Here is an 18,275-nt window from a genome sequence, read left to right as displayed (position 1 = left end):
AAACTTAAGGTGTGGGATGCTGCTCTGTGGTCAAAATCGATAAGATAGAGCAGACTTCATGTGCTAGCTCTGTTTTGTTTGGCAGTTAAAACGTGAGATGAGGGGAAGACCAATAAAATGTAATGTAAAGCATTACAATTTATAAACCAAACCAAAACTAAACCAAACTTATTTTGTTAATCGAAATATGTTGTTTCAGCCGGATGCCTCAGCTCTTTACCAAGGATATAGCACTGCTACAGCAGTTTTTTGAAGCTTTATGTAAGGTGGGTGCTGACGGGTCTTTGGGAAATCATTACTGTTTTGTGCTGGTTTTGCTTTATTCTTGTCCCTGCATGCTGTAGAGTGACACCTCTTGGTTTTGTGCTGCAGGAGGATCCTGATACTAGACTTGCCGTTCAGGAGGCCTTATCTTTGATGGTTGGAGCATACAGTAGCTTGGAAGGAGCCCAGCGTACCCTGATGGAAGCTCTTGTAGCTTCTTGTTTAATAAAGGTATTTTCAATGGAGTTAGAATTAATTAATTACCTTAACTAATTAATTAATTACCTTAACTAATTAATTAATTAAATACCTTAAGAAAAGAGCTGTTAATTGTTTTTGTGTTTCTTGACACTTCCTGTTGTATACTTTTGGAACAGGTCCCCCTTTTCTTACTCGCCTATCTGAGAGAATAGGGTTTTGTATGCTCAGATAAAGTATTTTTAATGTGGTACAGTGGCTGCAAGAAGGGTAAAAACGCAACTTTCTATCCGTGTTCTGTTTTGGAAAGAAAAGCCATTGGGATTACACTGTATGTTTCTCATAGTCTCCTCCTAATAAAACTTTCGAGAAGTAGATGCTTTGGGGACACTATCTTGTGAAATGCTTTGTGAAAGCAAGACTTCGGTAGAAAGGATCATTCACTGCTAAGTGGGGATTTCAGCACACTGGGTGATTTCTAACATTATAAGTCACCTGGGAACCCCCCCAGGAGCTCAGCCTTGAAACATTAATTCAGAGGAAAACACACTCCACTGACTCTCTTACTTTACTGAGTATCTTGTCTGTGTTCAGAATTCCCCAGAGGTCTGGGTGTTCAGAAAGAGTGGGTTTTGTGTTTGCACGTGTACTCAGAGTGACTGTGGAGGTAGACGTGTTTCTAGTGGTTGCACTAATAACTGTGTAATAGGCTATTTTCATGCTGATGACTCTTGCCTGGATGCTTGAGCAATGCAGATCTCCAGGCAATACCATTTTGAGACTTAACCCAGCAGGGAGAATGACCACCCAAAGCTAATGTTTCTTTTCCACCTCTGGCTGTGCAACTCCTAAGAACAGCTCTGTTTTATGTGGATAGATGATGTATGTCCTTCTTAATTTCAAAACTGCCTGGGTGGGGCAGTTAAGATGTCTAAGAATTAGCGATAATCCTGATTTATGATTCTCAAAAATGTGCATGTATTTAATTAAATGTTTTGTTTTCCACTTGTGTGTATATGAGACACTAACTTTTCTTTTCCCTGTCTCCTGCCATATGAAGAGTTAGCAAGAATGCTGTCTTAAAATGTCTAAACTCTTTGGGTCATGTTGGTACCAGAGAACAAAACAGATGACTGATGATTACAAGTGATGAATGCAAGTCATGAGTGTGTTCATTTAAAATTAAACCATATGTTTGTGTTTGTTCTCTTTAAGCCTGAAGTTCAAGTACGTCAAGTGGCTGTGAAATTTGCTAGTACGGTATTCCCTCCAGATCATATCGCTTCCAAATACTTACTCCTGTTAGCTGCAGGAGACCCGTAAGTTGTTTTCCTTTTAAAGTTATTTCATAAACACACACACACACACAGATATAGATAGATAGATAGACAGACAGATAGATATAGGTAGAGATACATATATACATTTTTGCATCTGATATGTATTTGTGTGAAATATGAATGCATATATATGTGTGTGTGTATGTAAGTAAATAAAAACTCACTAGCTGAAAATAAGTACAATAGTTTGGGAATTAACCTTTATATAGGGGCATTCTTGACAGTGATGTGGAGAGTGTTACTGTGCCTTATGGTATTCTTTGGCTTGGATTATTTTTTCAGGTGAACTGCTGTCACTAAAGCACTTCATGCTAATGATCAATAGCAAAAGTAAACATGCATTAACTGAAATCACCTTTCAGTGCCTAGAAATTATTTTGCCTGGCAAATTCTAGCAGTCTATTTTTAACTTGTGTTTGCAAAGAGACAGGAGCATGCACTTGTGAGAGTTGTCACTCTCTGCTGAGGGGTAGTTGATTCATTAAATTACAGTAATAATTTCATTTGTAGTTTTCTGTTATTGCAATTCAAGTGGTGTGGTTTTTTCCAGCTTACTTTAATTGCTTGATTTTTGATGTGAGTAGCTATTGTGTAACTAAGGAAAGCTAAAACGATCAATGCAACAAACGGCTGTTGTTGCAGCATCAGCCCTGTTTCAGGAGTTGGTCTTCTGCTTCGTAGATAGTGATAAACCTGATAGGCGTCAGCTGAAGCTTGAATATAGGAAGTGACAGGGAGGAGGAGCAGACAGGAGAAGAAGAATGTGGGAACCAGGACCTGGTGGTGAACACTAGCAGGATGTAAAAGGAGCAGAAGTGGGCTGATCCAGGCTGTTTTGCAGAGGCCACCTATCACTATCCTTTTTCTTCCCCATCTCTAAAATAAACAAATCATTAACAGTTCCAATGCAAGCTTTTTTCCCCTTCCTTTCAAAAAAACCCCACTTATCATTTAAAAACTGCCTCAGCTTCCCAAGATATCTCATTGCTCATTAAAGGTCACTTGTTCTGTGCAAGTAACATCTGTTTCTCATATTTTCTTCTGAAAGGCGGGAGGAGGTACATGGAGAAGCCCAGCGAGTGCTGAGAACATTTCCTGGTAAAAATGAAAAGGAGAGTTCTGGGAAGCAGACTCCTCCCTTCCCTGAAATGGTCCTTTACATTCAAGACAAGGTACAGTGCTTTATCTCAGTAGATGACATACACATTCCTGATGCTCAGGCATGTAATAAGTGTGGTCTTCCCTTGCCTGTTTCCATCTCCCACACCTCCCCTGATGAATAAAGTTAGCTAAAATGACAGTGAAGACCAAGCATAGTATTGCATTGCCAAGATTAGCACTCATCGTTACCTTCTGCTGGCATTAATTACAAGAGATGTGAATGTTAAGTAACAAGGAAGCGTGTCCTTTAACAAAGGGATTATTTTGCATTGATGCTTTTTGTGCAGATGATGTGTGAAGTGAGGAGTTCAGTGTTCAAGAGTGATAATCTAGTAGGTTTTACAAACAGTTTGCTGACAAATGTATTCGTGAAGGGATAGGAAAATCATTCTTTGTTTGGGCTGGTGAGAAATAATATTGTGCATAAACCAGAAAAAAGATTGCAGGCTAGGAAAGGAGATGCTGGAACAAGTGAAGAAGTCTGGTTTGTTAAAGTCTTAATTATTCATCTTCATTGCAATCTGTGAAAATAATGGCCATGTACACAGGTCTAGTGTATATGCTAAAAACTGTACCACTGAGTTTAGCCTCAGATTTTGTGCAGAGACACCATCTGGAGAGGTGTTAAAATCTAGTTTGTGTTACACACCTCTGTGTATAGTAGCTAAACTAGGCTTTTAAGCTATAAATATGATTTGAAAGATGACTGACAATACTTTTTTTTTTCCTCTGATGGTCAATTAAAAAAAAAAAAAAAAGTCAGAAATATATCATATTGGAGCACATCTGGCTTTGGAAGAGCTCTGTGATTGCAGAACTCTCACACGTGAGAGATTTCTTGTGAAATCTTGTATACTCTGCTGATGGTGTACTCTGCTACTGTAGGAAATATTCAAAGCTTTATGAAAAACCTTGCTTTTGTCCAAAATACTGGTTATTCAAATAGATATAAAAAATCAAGAAACCAAGATAAGAGTTTTAGATAACACTTAAATGCCAGTTCCCCTTGTGGTTAATTTTAATTTTTTTTTTCACTTCTGTAATGTCATTAAATAACTATAGTATAACTAGTTTAAGCACTCCTGAGAAAATCAAGTTTCCCTCACTTCTGGGTGAAATAAAAGAAAAATAAAATGAGCACTTTTTAGATCTTCCTTACATGTCCTGAAGGCATATTAAAAAATACTTTCTTTGGTTAGTTATCTCAAAGTGTGAATTTTCACATATGATGAATAATCTGCGAGCACTGGAGATGTTTGAGTAGTTTGTATGCATTGCTTGGCAGAGCAGCCCAAGATGCTTGAGTTGATGTGATCCTTCTTTCCTTCTGCAAAAAAATATGTTAAAGAGTAGGACCTGATCTGCTGGATGTGGATAGGAACCCATTCTTCAAAGGAGTAACCTGGTTTGTTAATTCAGGTTTTCACTAGTGGTTTTGGCTGTCATTGAAGTTCCAGTGCTGCCAAAGATGTGAGCATGTTAGGAAACCCAAGAACATATTGACTTCTGTGCCACTGCCTCGTGTTTATTCGGATGCAAGGCTGCCGTGCTGAGCCCAGCCCTGGCGCCAATGTGCATATTGCACAGAGGATCCTGACAAGCTTTCCTGCAGCGTTTGCACTGGGTGTCACTGGAAACCTTCTGTTCAGGTGTTTTTGCCCCGGAATATTCCTGCTGTCAAAGCTAACATGTCCACTGAAGGAGTTGCTCACTTCTACCTAGTAGGCAGCAGGGCCTGAGAGAGTCCCTGGGCTTGACTGGTGGGGCTCAGGCACCGGGGAGCCTCTCCAGGCAGAGCTGCCCCCCAGGGTTCATGGCTGCCTGTTGGCTGGGGTGCTTCAGAGTCTGGAAGTTTGTGAGTTATTTCATTTCTAAATTCTAAAGCAGTTGTTTTTTCCTGAGGAGAAGAAAACACGTTGTCCTCCTCCAGCCTTCCTTGCCTTTCCCTCCACGAGTTCAGAGTTTCCACTTTCTGAGTTGATAGGGATGTAAAGCTGATGGACCTAAACTGTACTATTACCAAGTGCACTGTGTGCTTCTTGTTATAGAACTGTTGTACATTTTCAGTTGCTAAGTGGAGGATAATCATAGTTGCATCAGCAAAATTTCGTTGACCTTTCCAACATCTCTGCTGCTCATGGGTCTGACTGTTCAGTCTTAATGCACTCTGTTGTTTAGGCCTCTCACCGAATGAAAACTCCAGCTAAATACATGACTGGAACTGCAGTGTTGCCTTTCAATCCTGCCACATTTGGAGAGGTAATTGTCTGGATTTACTTCTTGGATAGCTGTACCATTATTTAGAGGACAGTGTAAAAAGCTAACAGTTGCCATAAGTCACCCTACGCTCTAAAATTCTTTTTTTAAGCAGATGTTGGGGTTGACTCTCCATCTTTTATCTGTCTCTCCCTAAAATGGCAGCTTGAACAGGATTTTCATAGGGGGTGGGAGGAATGTTCCCAAGAGGGCTGCTCCACAAAGGGAGAAACTGGCAATCCTGTGCAAAAGTCCCATTATGCTGGTCCTAAGATTTGTTACCCTTTGTGCCTATGTCCATACTGACTCTTCTGTCCAGATTTGGTTAGAGAAAGAACTGTATTGTTTTGATTACACTAAATACAGCATATTTGCTGCCCTTTTCTTTTGTCTCCTCTGTGGTTTTCCAAGTCCTCATGCACTTACTGTTGCTTGTTTTTCTCTTCTGTACTTAGATAGTTCTGTATCTGCGGATGTGTCTTGCTCACAGTGCAGGTGTGATGCCAACCTCACAGAGCCTGGCAGATATGCAAGATCATGCTCCAGCCATTGGACGTTACATAAGAAACCTCATGTCTGGCAACCACATATCTTTTTCTTCCTCCTCTTCTTCAAAAAGTGGAGAAACAAACCCTGTACATATATATATTAGCCTTCTTCAGCAGCTGCTAGCTGGTGTTGGAGGTAAGATGCTGTGTGCAGCTTCATCTTGAAGAAAATAAAGTCTTATTTGAAATTAATTGCCGCGCCCAGTGCTTTGAACTTGTCTGCAGCAATCGCAGACTTGCAGCATGGACTATATATAATACTCTTCAGTTTTAAACTTGTTCTCTTTTGTGCTGCTGTGTAGATGGGAGGAGCAGGATAGTCAAATTGCAGCATTGGTTTACATAATGCTTTAAAATTGTGAAGCCATTGTCTGTAACAGCTTCCTCAGTAGTGAATGCTATGTCTTCTGCACTCTGGTAATAGCATATCCATGACAAGTGTAGTCTTAAAGCACTTGGATGCCTTTAAAACAAATTGCTACCAGAATGTTTGCTTCTGTTAGTTTCCCTAGCATTTCTGAGAAATTTTATGATCTATTATTCTGCATTATTTGTTATCCCTAGTGAAATGCAAGTGAATGCTTTGAAATGCCTGATTGAAATTACTTCTTAACGTGCTTTTATCGCTGATTGTTAGATGATTTTAAATATTGCAGTTGTTTACTAACCTGTTTTTTTAATTACTGTTTAGGTTTGCCAGTCATGTATTGTCTTCTAGAAGTTGTTTCAGTGTATCCAGAAAAACTAGCCACTAGATTTGTAGACAAAATGGATTGGATAAAGGTATGTTGAAAACCCTTTATTGTTGTGGTTTGGTTTATTTGTTTAGTTTTGGTTTGGTTTGGTTTGGTTGGGGTTTTTTTGGTGAAGGGGCTTTGGCATTAGCAAGACCTGTCATTTTCCTATGGTGGAATGGAGTATTATTTCCAAGTATGCACTTACTTTGAAATCTTGTATTTCTTACTACAGTCAACACCTCCTGAGCTATTCCATGTAGCAGGATGGGGAAAACTATGTTTTTGTTCTTTGGTGTTATGATTTTGTTCATTGACTGACATGTTCTGGGTAATCTGTGTCATCATTCCTGTTAGCATAGTGAGTTTTTCCTGTCGATCAGAAGATCCATTAAACAGCAAAAGAAACCTGAAAACAAAATTCTGCAAATATTTTTAAGAATTGTTTAACAGTGGGAATGTTCCAGTTGGAAGATGAAAGTGGCTTCTCAGAAAAATGAGATTAATTAGGTCCTTAATTGTATTAGAACCCTTTTTGTGGAGGTTTTTTTAACTTTTTTTTTTTTATTAGCCTCAAGGGAAAAAACAGATAAAGTGGAGCCTACTTGGGCATAAGCCAAAGAGAATTCTGCTTTCACTAGATTATTTTCTCAGGGAACTTCCTGCTTTTTCATTATTTGCTTCAAGCATCCAGGATTTGCTAAGGTCTTACAGGTTGCTTTCACTTTCATTGGGGGAATCTGGCAGAAAAAAACAATTGGTCTAGTTAAAAATAAGAATGTGTTTGATAAATTTCTTCTGCTGATATCTGTACTGCATTGTGCTATATACAGTTTAAGCCATTTAAGTCATTTAAGAGCAGGTATGAATCTCAAAGGAGAGGACTTGGAAACACACTTCTTTTCAGTATTGCTCATCATACGCAGAAAAACCTTTTTTTTTTCCTGGTGTCCATTTGCAAAATTTAGCTGATACTGATACTACCTAGTTACAGAAATGTAAATCATCCTTTGTGTGATTTCTGTTTGCCAAGTGGAAGGGACAGGTCCAGGGGTTTGTTGGAAGTCAGCTATGTGATCTGATGCAAGTTTTGAGTTGAAGGTAGAGTTATGTTTCATGAGCCTCACAGATCTAATTTCTTGTTTGTTTGCTTGGCTCATTTTTGCTGCGTCTGCAGTGGCCCAAGACATTCAAAGCTTTCGGTATGAATTTTTTACATTAGTGTCTTGCATTATACACCACATTAATGTCAGAGGTAAGATTATATCCTAACAAGTTACCTGAGGCTTCCCAAATTCAACTTTTTAATAAATTAGGTAATACAAGATCTCCAAGACACAGTGGATTAATTTGCATTGAGAGCTGTGATTTCCCGAACACTTTACTGGGTTTTTTTTTGATCACCGTTGGATTTAACTGTTTTAACCTCTTCATTTTTTTTTATTAATAAAAAAGAAATTAAAGCCTCCGGTATCTCAGGAAAAACGCTGTCTTTAGGGGTTTTTTTTTTTTTAGCTTAGTGTGGATGCAAAATCTGGAAGCTCTTCTCTGAAGACAAAATTCAGCCAAGCATTCAATCTGTGTGTTGAAGCCAGAATGTGTGGGTAGCCCTCGTGTGGCTAGTGGTAATCGTCTTCCTAAACACTGCGCGTGTAATAAATGCTCTGCTGAACTGAGTGCTTTGTTTCTCACTAAATGATGACGCTGTCAGTTGGAAGAGTGATTTACGAGTTAAATACTATTTATGTAGCTGCTGGACAGTTGTGCTTGTATATTGAAGCTCTGTATGAACAGACTGTATAAGTAACTGCTTCTATATTTTTCTTTTTAAAATCTCCCGCAGAGCCTGATGAACACGAATAAAGAAGAAATGCGTGAGCTTGCAGCCCTGTTTTATTCCGTAGTGCTGTCTACCATGTCTGGAAATGAGCTCAGGGCCTCCCTGGAGCAGTTGATCAAGATGACGAAAGACAGCCGTGTAACTACCTTCCTTTGTCTGCTTCTTCTTGTTTTTTCTCTTGACATGTAACTGATAGGAAATCTGAATCTCACAGTGTGTCCAGGATGTATTAGCCTTAATCTGAGTGTAAAATTAACTAGATGACGTCCAGTTGGACTGTGAGAAGGGTTTTTTCTTGTAGGTGAGTGCAACAGATCTTAAAATAAATTAATCCCTGAAGCTGTTGTTAAGGTCAGAAGAAGGGTTTCCTGGAGGTACTCCCCAGGCAAAGCCAGCACTGTCATGTATTTAACCAGTTTTAGCTAGCTTGTCCCACTGAGTGTTAATGGATCACACTGCCTACTTCAAATAATTTGCTGATTTCCTATTTGTGACTACAGGTCACATTCTACAGAACTAAGGAAATGTTTAACTCATTAAATGTTCAGCTCCCCCTCCCCTCCTGAGCCACAGCCGCCTCCTGGCTCCGCGTCACCCCAGGTCTTGTTCCGGCAGCAGCCTTTGCTGGGTGAGGGCTGGTTTCTTCCCTCCCACCCCACATGGACTGCTCAGCTGTTACACGGTGGGTTTGCCTGCCTGCCCTCCTCCTGCAGCTCCCTCCCGCTCCCATTGTCCTTACCTCGGCATTTTGCCACAATAAGCATTGAGAAGGACTCCTGAAAACAAATTGGGCAGGTTTCTTTGCTGGTGTGTCTTGAATCCTGAAAGGGAGGGACAGTAGTACCTTTTTTAGGTTCTGTTTCCCCAAGAAAATTTTATATCAGTCTCTCTGAAGGACTTCATGGGCTGCTATTTTACACTGGAGGTAACTGGCTCAAATATGGACAAGATGTGCTGATTGCTTTATGCTGTAGTTAACAAACACGATTTAATTTGGATCTGTGAAAGCTGTGTCTGTGAGCCAAAGCGATGTCATTGCTTGGTTTAGCATAGGGCGCAGCTTCTGCAGTCACAAAGCTGACATAGATGGGTCCCAGCCCCCACTGCTGTCACCCGTGAAGCCATGGTTGGCCTGTCACAGAACCTGGCTGGGAATAAAGAGGAATGTGAACCATGAAACGACAACAAAAAAAGGCAGAGTGTTCCCGTGCATTTTTGAGTTTGAGTCAGGTAGAGCTCTGGTGTGCTGTGGATGTACAGAACCAGTGGGGTGGTGGTGATCTGTAGTGGCCCAGCGAGGACTGCAGTGCAAATGGATAGCTGAAGTGGAGAGGGTGAAGGACTGTCTTCAGTTGGGTTTGCTGCTGTGAGACCACAACACAGAGCAGTCCCTGGTGACCAGGCTAGGCTGAGGATCCCGTCCTGGCAGCACAGGCATACTGATGCAACTTTCTGCAGTGTAGGATGGCCTACTGAACTGTTTAGAGGCATTGACTTCGGTGTTTGTAGGCCAAGTGTGTTCTTATTCTTAGCAAGGCGAATCTAGACTAATTCCCCTTTACTGCTTTGTACCAAAGAGTATATTTTGTCCCCTAAATCTGAGTATGCTCAACAAATCAGATGAGTTGGACTTTTTTTAGCCTAGCTACCAAGGGATGGACTTTAGGAATGTGAGTGCTGGTGATAAGTTCTTAATTTGTCCTCTTAAATCTTTTCTGAGTTTTGTTACTTTTATCTTAAAGAGCTCCATCCGTCAGAGAACACTAACAATATCAAATCCTCTGTTCTTCCATTATGTGTTACAACTCTTCATTTTTCATGGCGTCTTCTCATCTGGCTTGTCTGTATGTGTTTTAAAATCAGTGCTTTGTGCAAAGTGTTACTTGCTTAGAAAATAAGATTTTCTGCACTGTTGGTGTTGTCCGTAGAGCCCGGAAGTCCAACATGGATCCTTGTTGGCTTTGGGATTTACCATAGGAAGGTACTTGGCCAAAGGGAAAATGAGAACAATGGAGCTACAAGACATAAAACAGCCAAACACTGCCGTCATGCCGGAACAAGAACAGCTCATAAAGTTAACAACAGAGACAATAGGTAACTTCCTGCCTAAGACTTTGCTGCATGTAACAGTAGTTTTTTCAACCATCCCTGGCTGAGGACTTTTCTAAGATATTCACCCCATAGATACTGCAATCTTGAGTTCACTTTCTGTGATAGAATTTACAGCCTGTAAAAATGTCATGTGATTAGATGCATGGAGATAACTCTCTTCAATAAGAATTAGGTGGGCTTTTAGCTCATAGACCAACCTAGCAAAATTAGGAGCGGTGCCACTGCCTGGAATCCTCTCAGTGTCTCCTTTCACTTTGATTTTGTTCTAGCGTGATGCTGTAGACAAGATAAACACTTTGCTTCTTGCATGGGTAATATACAAGTGCCTGCTTGCACATTGCTAAATAATAATACAAAATCCAAGTGATCCTGTTTTACTTTTTCTTTAGGTTCTTTTCTGGATAGCAGCTCTCCCTTCCTTGTGGTTGCTGCTTGTACAGCTCTTGGGGAGATTGGCAGGAACGGCCCCTTGCCGATCCCCAGTGAAGGACCAGGATTTACAAAAATGCAACTTGTTGAAAACTTATTGGCCCGAATCCCTTCCAGCAAGGAAACAAACAAGGCAAGATTTTGTAGTATTGTTATGATTCTTTTTCATTTCTGGAATGCACTGTTCCTGGGTTTATGTCTTACCTGCCCAACTCAACCTTGGTTTTTAAAGGTATTATACTTATTGTTTGCTTTAGTGAGTTAGAATTAGGCTAGGGGTTTTCAGAATTAGGCTAAGGGTGTTTCAAGTGGTGTCGAGCAGTTGATCGCTTCTGCATTCTATAGTTCTATGTAAGAGCTTAAGGGATGAGAACTATGAAGGGTCCTAATTTTAATTCAAGAAAAATGAGAGTATCTTTGCTTACCTGGAAATAGTCCTCAAGGGTAGCATGACATTTGTTTTGATCTGTGTTTTGGAAGAGAGTTGCACTGATTGATCTGATAAGTCACTTGCTTGTCTAACTTCTGGTACCTTAAGTGAAAGAGTGGGTTTGAAGTGTATCTTCTGGATTTCCAGGAAGGTTATGTGGTGATATACATTTTTTGTTTCTATTTAAGATGAAAGAACGAGCAATACAAACATTGGGTTACTTCCCAGTTGGAGATGAAGATTTTCCCCACCAGAAGCTGCTGCTGCAGGGTTTAATGGATTCTGTGGAGGTGAGGCACTATCCATGTATTAGTCTTTATACTGCAGTGTGTATTTCTGTTTCAATGCTCTTTATCTCTAGAGCCAAGTTTGCAGGGGCAAGCTGTCTTTTTGTAATAGTATTGCTGGATTTTTAAAAACTGCCTTGAAATAGAGAGCAGAGGTATGTTTGGAGCTTATAAAATGTTCTATGCCATGGTTTAAAAACTTGCCAGTCAAGATCTCTGCCCCAGTCTCTGAGACAAATATGCATTCTCTTTCAGGAGGACTGTCTGTATGTGTAAAATTTTAAGAGCTTATAGTAATGAAGCTATAGGCCTGTACTTTGGCCTTCAAAAGTACCCTAGAAGTAGATAATATAAATAGACCTTTTTCATCTGAACTACATCAGCTGATACAGCACACTTGAATTAGAAACTTTCTGTGTAGAAATATGTGTATCTGTTTTCAATCTGAATGCGTTGATGTAGTGAACTGTGTTCTTTCGCAGTACTTCAGAGCTGCTCTATGTATTACAATATGCCAGACAGCAAAATTAAATAGTCAAGGAGTGTTTTTATTGTTCTTCATTTACAGCTTGTTTTATCTTTCTCCCTTGTTCATACTGACACAGGATTCAGCATTGTAGAAGCAGCTATTGTGTATCAGACAGGTTGGGTTTGCTGAGTCTTCCAATCTGATGTGACCAAGCAAGCAAGAATAGTAAGAATGTTGTGTACAAAAACATAAAGTTATGTCTTTTAGGTGCCGTGTTTATCTCCTGTAATTGTTTAGGGTCATTACAGCATCTTTTATAAAATGTGTACTTGAAAAAAAATTATCTTAGATTGCAGGAAGCTAAGGGCTTACATCTCCAAATGCCTGAGCATTTTGTGCTTCCAGGGAGTAAGGAAAGCTATCTAGAAGGTACTCAACAGGTACGGAAATCAGTTCTTACGATTCAAGATTCATCATAAATAGTGACAAAACAGTGGCAGAATTCTGCACATTCTTTCCCGAAGGCTTAGAGAATAGTGGAAAGAGGACAGAGAAACAATGGAAAATATTGTCTACATTCTTTTAACATGAAAAACAAATTTGTGCATCTCTTGGAGATAATCAACTTCTGGATGGAATTACAGGACAATATTTTACTACTGCATACAAAGCCACGGTGATTTTCATTAATGACTGTCAGTCTTGTTCTAACTTTTTAAACATTTTCATCCTGTCTCTCCAATTCTTTCAGTTCACTAGGGTGAACTTTTGCAGAGACTAGCAAGTGCTTTGTAGGGGGCACACTTTATGTGTGGAAATTTTAGCTCTTATGATTCATTTTTTTGAGTCTGACATCACCTCAGTTTCCATCAATTTCAGTGGGTCTGAGGTGCCATGTAGTCTCAGATGCTCACCAAAAGAGGGATCTTGCTGAGAACTGGGGCTGGGAGAGAGACTGTGGTTTGGTGAAGTGCCGAAAGTTTTGGTTTGTGTTTAATTAGTACTGTCAGTGAGGGTCTGTTGTGTTTTTTCAGGCCAAGCAAATAGAGCTGCAGTTCACTGTTGGCGAAGCTATTACCAGTGCTGCTGTAGGAACCAGCTCGGTGGCTGCACGTGATGCATGGACAGTGACAGAGGAGGAATACATCCCTCCTTCAGGTAGGCTTTCCTAACGCAGGAGCTGGATTCAGGAATGTAAAATCTCACAGTGCTGAGCTAGCACCAGGTCATTTCACCTCTTCAGGTCTGTCTGCACAGACAGTAGAAGACTTTGTTTCATGTGCTGTTTAAATAACTTCCTGATAAAATCTAATTCATTACCACTTGAAACTGCATTTGTTCTATTTCTTTTCATTTTGTGTTGCCATGTCACATTAGTTTCAGGTTTAACATACACAAACCTTTTAAAATAGCATTTTAGAGCTTGCACTGGAAAATAGATCTATAAAATTAGGTTGCAAATCTTTTTTGAACAACTTGGACTGATATGATTTAGTGACATATACATGCAATAAATGCAGAAATTTTATTTAAGGACTAAGATTCTATACCCATTGAAATACAAGCATGACAAAATGTTAGCTTCAAAACGGGCAGCTGTTAATATCAACCTCAGACCTGCAAAACGGTGTTTTAATGTTGTGAGAGTGATCTTAGATCTCAGGTGTACACAAAGCTGAGCATGTGCAGAATGGGATTGAAATCAAACTCTGCTGTTGTTCCAGAAATTTTGAGTCCTAACAAAAAAAAGTAGTGCACTGAATCTTATGCAGTATGAGTGGTATCTCTTTTTGGCCACAGGGTCTGAAAGAGTTTCATGAAGGGTTAAGAGGACTCTGCTCAGTGTTTCTATTAGGAGAAATACTTTCACAGTGACTCCAGTGAAGACTTTTCCTGAATAAGCAGAGATTAAGGCGTCACTGGAGTACTCATGGGCTGATTAGGTTTTTTATTACCACTGCACGTTATGTCGAAATTGAATGCGATGTGGCTGATTCACAAAGCTCCTTCCCCTCCTCCTTTCTTTCTTTCTTTCTTGCTTTCATGTAGATTTGAAAGTGAATGATGTGGTTCCCTGGGTCCTAGACCTTATTTTGAACAAGCACATTATCAGCCCCAACCCACACGTCAGGCAGGCAGCTTGCATCTGGCTTCTGTCGATGGTGAAGAAGCTGAGCACGCATAAAGCGATTAAGGTAAGAAATATGCAATTTCTTAACACTAGCTCATTGTCTCTGTTTTTGCTTCTCAGCTTTTTCTGTCCCTTCCTTCTCCTTCAGTAGCATTGCTTCTTTTCCCCCAGTGCTGCTGCAGTCCTTACCGAGGTCTTTTTGAGATGTGTCTTATTGTTTGTTACTAGGGCAACATACTAACTGGCAGACAAATGAGGCTGTTTAGCACCTTTATAAACATCTGACTTGCACGCAAGTCAGACTGTGCTTAGTTTAAGTAGCTGTTGTGAGATGAATTAGCAGTACACCTTCCCTTGGGAAGAAGAGGTTGGTGTCTGTATAGTTTTTAGGATTTATTTTTGGAAAGTATTGAAAGGAGGTCTAGGAGGGGAAGAACTAGATGGAGTTCCTGGACTTGTTTGTTTTACAGAGTTTATCACAACTTTGGTACCTAGAAGCAGTTACGATATGCTTCTTGTACTGTGTATTTTTTGTGTGCTTTGATGAAAACCTTATATTTACGGTGCTTCTGTCCAATAAGAGAATTTGAAACGTCCTGTACACAAGGACTTAATAAAATATTCCCAACCAAAATGTCCTCTCTCTGCATAAATGTACTACAGACTGTCAGGGCCCTATGCAACCATTTTGTGCTTTCCAGGTAATGATAAAGAACTTTGGGACAATAGGTGCTTTGCAAATGTTGTCTGTTTGTTGCGTGTAAAACCTTGCCGCATATTACACTTGTCTAAACAGTGCATGTTGTGGAAGGTGATGAAATTCACTAGAGTAGGGATGAAGAAAAGACACTCTCGCACAGAGAATAGCCCCATCTGACAGCAAACCAAGTTTATGACGCATTATTGCCATGTATTAGGCAAGGAAAATAAAATACATGGCTTACTAATGGTGTGGTAACTGTAAAAAGGTGCTGGACAAATAACTGTTTTATTCTGTGAATGTCAGTCAGGCTACTGCTTACATTTATGGAAGGAGGACAGTTATTGTCGTAAGTGCAGGTTAGCTAGGCAACCTCATTGATAAAATGGCCTGTTTATCTGTTAGGAACTTTCTTGAGACCAGACAAAGGATCCAAAACCTGAGATAAAAATAATGCCTTTTTTTCTCATCTTGCAGTCTCATCTCAAGGATATTCAAAGTGCATTTGTTTCAATTCTGTCAGATAGTGATGGTAAGTACTACCACATCTTAAGAATTTTGTCTTTTGGTGGACTTTTAACAGATTTGAGGGAATCTTGGAGCATGCAGAAAGTCACCTACACCCTCTCTGTCAGTCAGCATTAACAGGTGACTGTAAGAAACATCCCATTCCTGACCTAATAGGAATTATTTCTAGGCTTCGCATGTAGAGATGAGAAGCACGTTTTTCAGTCATTTACTAACCAAACACAAATCCTTTTCTGCACTTGCCGTTCAGACTGTAGTAACAGAAACTGTCCAGTGGTGCTGCTTCTGCTCTGCTTTGGGCAGTAGGATGCATATCACAGCATTCTGCGTGGACGGGAACACTAAGCCCTCTTTAAGCTAGTAAATTTTGGCTTGTAGGTCTGCCCGTGGCAGCTGGTGGAAAGGGCAGCATACGACAGCCTATCTGAAGCTCACTGAAGTTGAAGACAGTATTACCATTCACTTCGCTGGGCTTTATGGACCAGTAGTGTGTCAGGATACTTATGGCTCTTGGAACTCTCTCTGTTATTTTAGAAACCTGCAGTGACAATATTAACATGAAGATGTCACCTAATTTGATGGGGGACATGCCTTCAGAACAAATTGCTACTTCAGAATGCAAAGCTTGTGCCTTGCCAGACTAGATCTGCTCTAAAATGGAGAGCTGTCAACTACAGCGCAGAGCTCTGTTTGCTACATCATGCTTTTGGTTGAATCTTGTTCTTGAAATTAGTGTGTTACTTATTTATGTGCTTATCTTTAATTTTACTTTGTAAAATCTCTTGCAGAGCTTAGTCAAGATGTTGCTTCGAAAGGTCTTGGGCTGATATATGAACTAGGAAGTGAACAGGATCAGCAGGAGCTCGTCACGACACTTGTTGATACTCTTATGCACGGGAAGAGGTACAGTCAGCTCAGAACACAGTGTGAGAGTGCTCTGAGATATGTGTCTGATGGGAACAAAAATGCACATCTCTTGTTTGTGGGAAGAAATGTTTTGTAGCCAATGGCAAGCCAGCGTCCATGTATTGCCAGCGGGTCAAGCTGGAACATTTCTTAATGCAACTTAGAATTTGTTGTGACTGAAGTTGTTCCAGTTTTGTTCCATTCAAAAAAGCTTCAATATAATTATTCAGTCCTGATTCAAGCAGTTTGAAACAGCTGGTGTTTGGTTAGATTTCCTGCTTACTGCATTGTGTAATTGCCAAGGACAATGACCTCTTGCAGCAACTCTGAACAATGTGAACGTTGCGGAAGTGAGGATTTGTTTGTGCCTGAACTGGACCTTTTAGTGAGAAAGTGTTGTTAATGTTCACTTTTCAGCCTTAGTGCAAAAAATGCTGGTCTTAAAGGACTCCTGGCTACTGATCGTGTTGGTTAGGCTGGCGATGCTCTTCCGCAGCCCACTCCTGTCTTAACCTGGTGTGGATGTGACCACTGTGAATGACATAACCCCAAGCTTGGAGTATGGGGGTCCAGTGGTGTAAACAGGAACAAATTAGCTGAATGGAAATGGGATTTCTTTCATTTTGAAGTAAAGAATTGCTGCCCATTATATGGCTTGTGTCTGGGCAGAATTAAGTGTTTTGACTTCTTACCTTTTGACTGCACAGCAAACCTCTCACTTTTCTGCCACATCTCTGTAACAGAATCACAGAAAGGTTGGGGTTGGAAGGGACCTCTGGAGGTCATCCAGTCCAACCCACCTGCTAAAGCAGGTTCACCAGAGCAGATCACACAGGAATGTGTCCAGGAGGGTTTGAATGTCTCCAGAGAAGGAGACTCCACAACCTCTCTGTTGCCTGTTCCAGGACTCTGGCACCCTCAAAGCAAAGAAGTTTCTCCTCATATTCAGATGGAACCTCCTTTGCTTTTGTCTGTGCCCATTGCCCCTCATCCTATCATTGGGTACCACTGAAAGCAGTCTGGTCCCATCTTCTTGACACCCACCCTGGAGATATTTATAAGTCTTGATAAGATACAGGTTAATGAGATTCCTTGCAGTGTGTGTGGCATTGCACACCTGTGTGTGTTTTGTGGGAAACTACTGACTTAATAAAACAAATAAAATCAAAACAAAACAAATCAACTTGTTCTGTAGCATGCAGTCCATTCCAGGATAGAGTTTGGTAAAGCTAATACTGGACCTCTTTTCTACCAGAGCCAAACATGAGATGACTGGAGAAACTGTGGTGTTTCAGGGTGGCCTGAGTAAAACGCCAGATGGGTGAGTTTACTGACAGTCTCAATGACAGACACACAATTAGTGCTGAAACAGTATTCCCTTGCTTATAAATCTGCTTCTTGAGCTTTTTGTTCCTTCTTGTTCTTTAAGTTACCATAGCTATTTTCTTGCAGCAGAGACAGGGTATTCACTTCTCTCTGTCTGCTTTAGGCTGAGATTTGACTATAACTTTAGCTGTTATGAGATTTATGTAGCTAAAAATAGTGACACTGATTTCCCTTCTGCTTTCTAAAGTCAAGGTCTTTCTACCTACAAGGAGCTTTGTTCACTGGCTAGTGATCTCAATCAGCCAGACCTGGTGTACAAATTCATGAATCTGGCCAACCATCATGCCATGTGGAATTCTCGGAAGGTAATTCACAGTTTTCATACTTCCATTCCCCCTGTGAACTCTGGAAACAATAACTTCATGTTCCTAGCTCTGGTTGTATGGTCTATGGATAACTGCATGTGGAAGTCATTTGTTGATGCTTTGGCGTCAGGTCCAACACAAATTTACCAGTCTGAGAAACAAATTCAGGATTACTCAAAATTCTTACAGTAAAACATTGGTATCACAGGGTTCATATGATCCTACGTTCACTGCTGAATCAATTTTGATCC

General features: G+C 40.3%; 1 protein-coding gene across 4 annotated transcripts in view; it reads left to right on the top strand.

Moving 5' to 3' along the window:
• The window catches only part of ECPAS (Ecm29 proteasome adaptor and scaffold), a 72,110-nt gene that overhangs the window by 29,748 nt on the left and 24,087 nt on the right, over positions 1-18,275 (top strand). For all 4 annotated transcript variants that reach the window (XM_080362573.1, XM_080362574.1, XM_080362575.1 and 1 more), the window contains exons 13-29: positions 200-266; positions 373-495; positions 1,678-1,781; positions 2,851-2,974; positions 5,142-5,222; positions 5,675-5,903; positions 6,459-6,550; positions 8,345-8,479; positions 10,270-10,435; positions 10,843-11,015; positions 11,501-11,602; positions 13,103-13,226; positions 14,118-14,263; positions 15,377-15,431; positions 16,216-16,330; positions 17,589-17,654; positions 17,907-18,024. In XM_080362573.1, the coding sequence (XP_080218699.1) occupies positions 200-266; positions 373-495; positions 1,678-1,781; positions 2,851-2,974; positions 5,142-5,222; positions 5,675-5,903; positions 6,459-6,550; positions 8,345-8,479; positions 10,270-10,435; positions 10,843-11,015; positions 11,501-11,602; positions 13,103-13,226; positions 14,118-14,263; positions 15,377-15,431; positions 16,216-16,330; positions 17,589-17,654; positions 17,907-18,024 (2,020 nt within the window). The remainder of the gene's footprint in view (positions 1-199; positions 267-372; positions 496-1,677; positions 1,782-2,850; positions 2,975-5,141; positions 5,223-5,674; positions 5,904-6,458; positions 6,551-8,344; positions 8,480-10,269; positions 10,436-10,842; positions 11,016-11,500; positions 11,603-13,102; positions 13,227-14,117; positions 14,264-15,376; positions 15,432-16,215; positions 16,331-17,588; positions 17,655-17,906; positions 18,025-18,275) is intronic.

Source organism: Nesoenas mayeri (assembly GCF_963082525.1).
Source record: "Nesoenas mayeri genome assembly, chromosome: Z".
Classification (NCBI taxonomy): Eukaryota; Metazoa; Chordata; class Aves; order Columbiformes; family Columbidae; genus Nesoenas; species Nesoenas mayeri.
The sequence above is the reverse complement of the archived record's forward strand: the minus strand, read 5'-3'. Positions and strand labels throughout refer to the sequence as shown.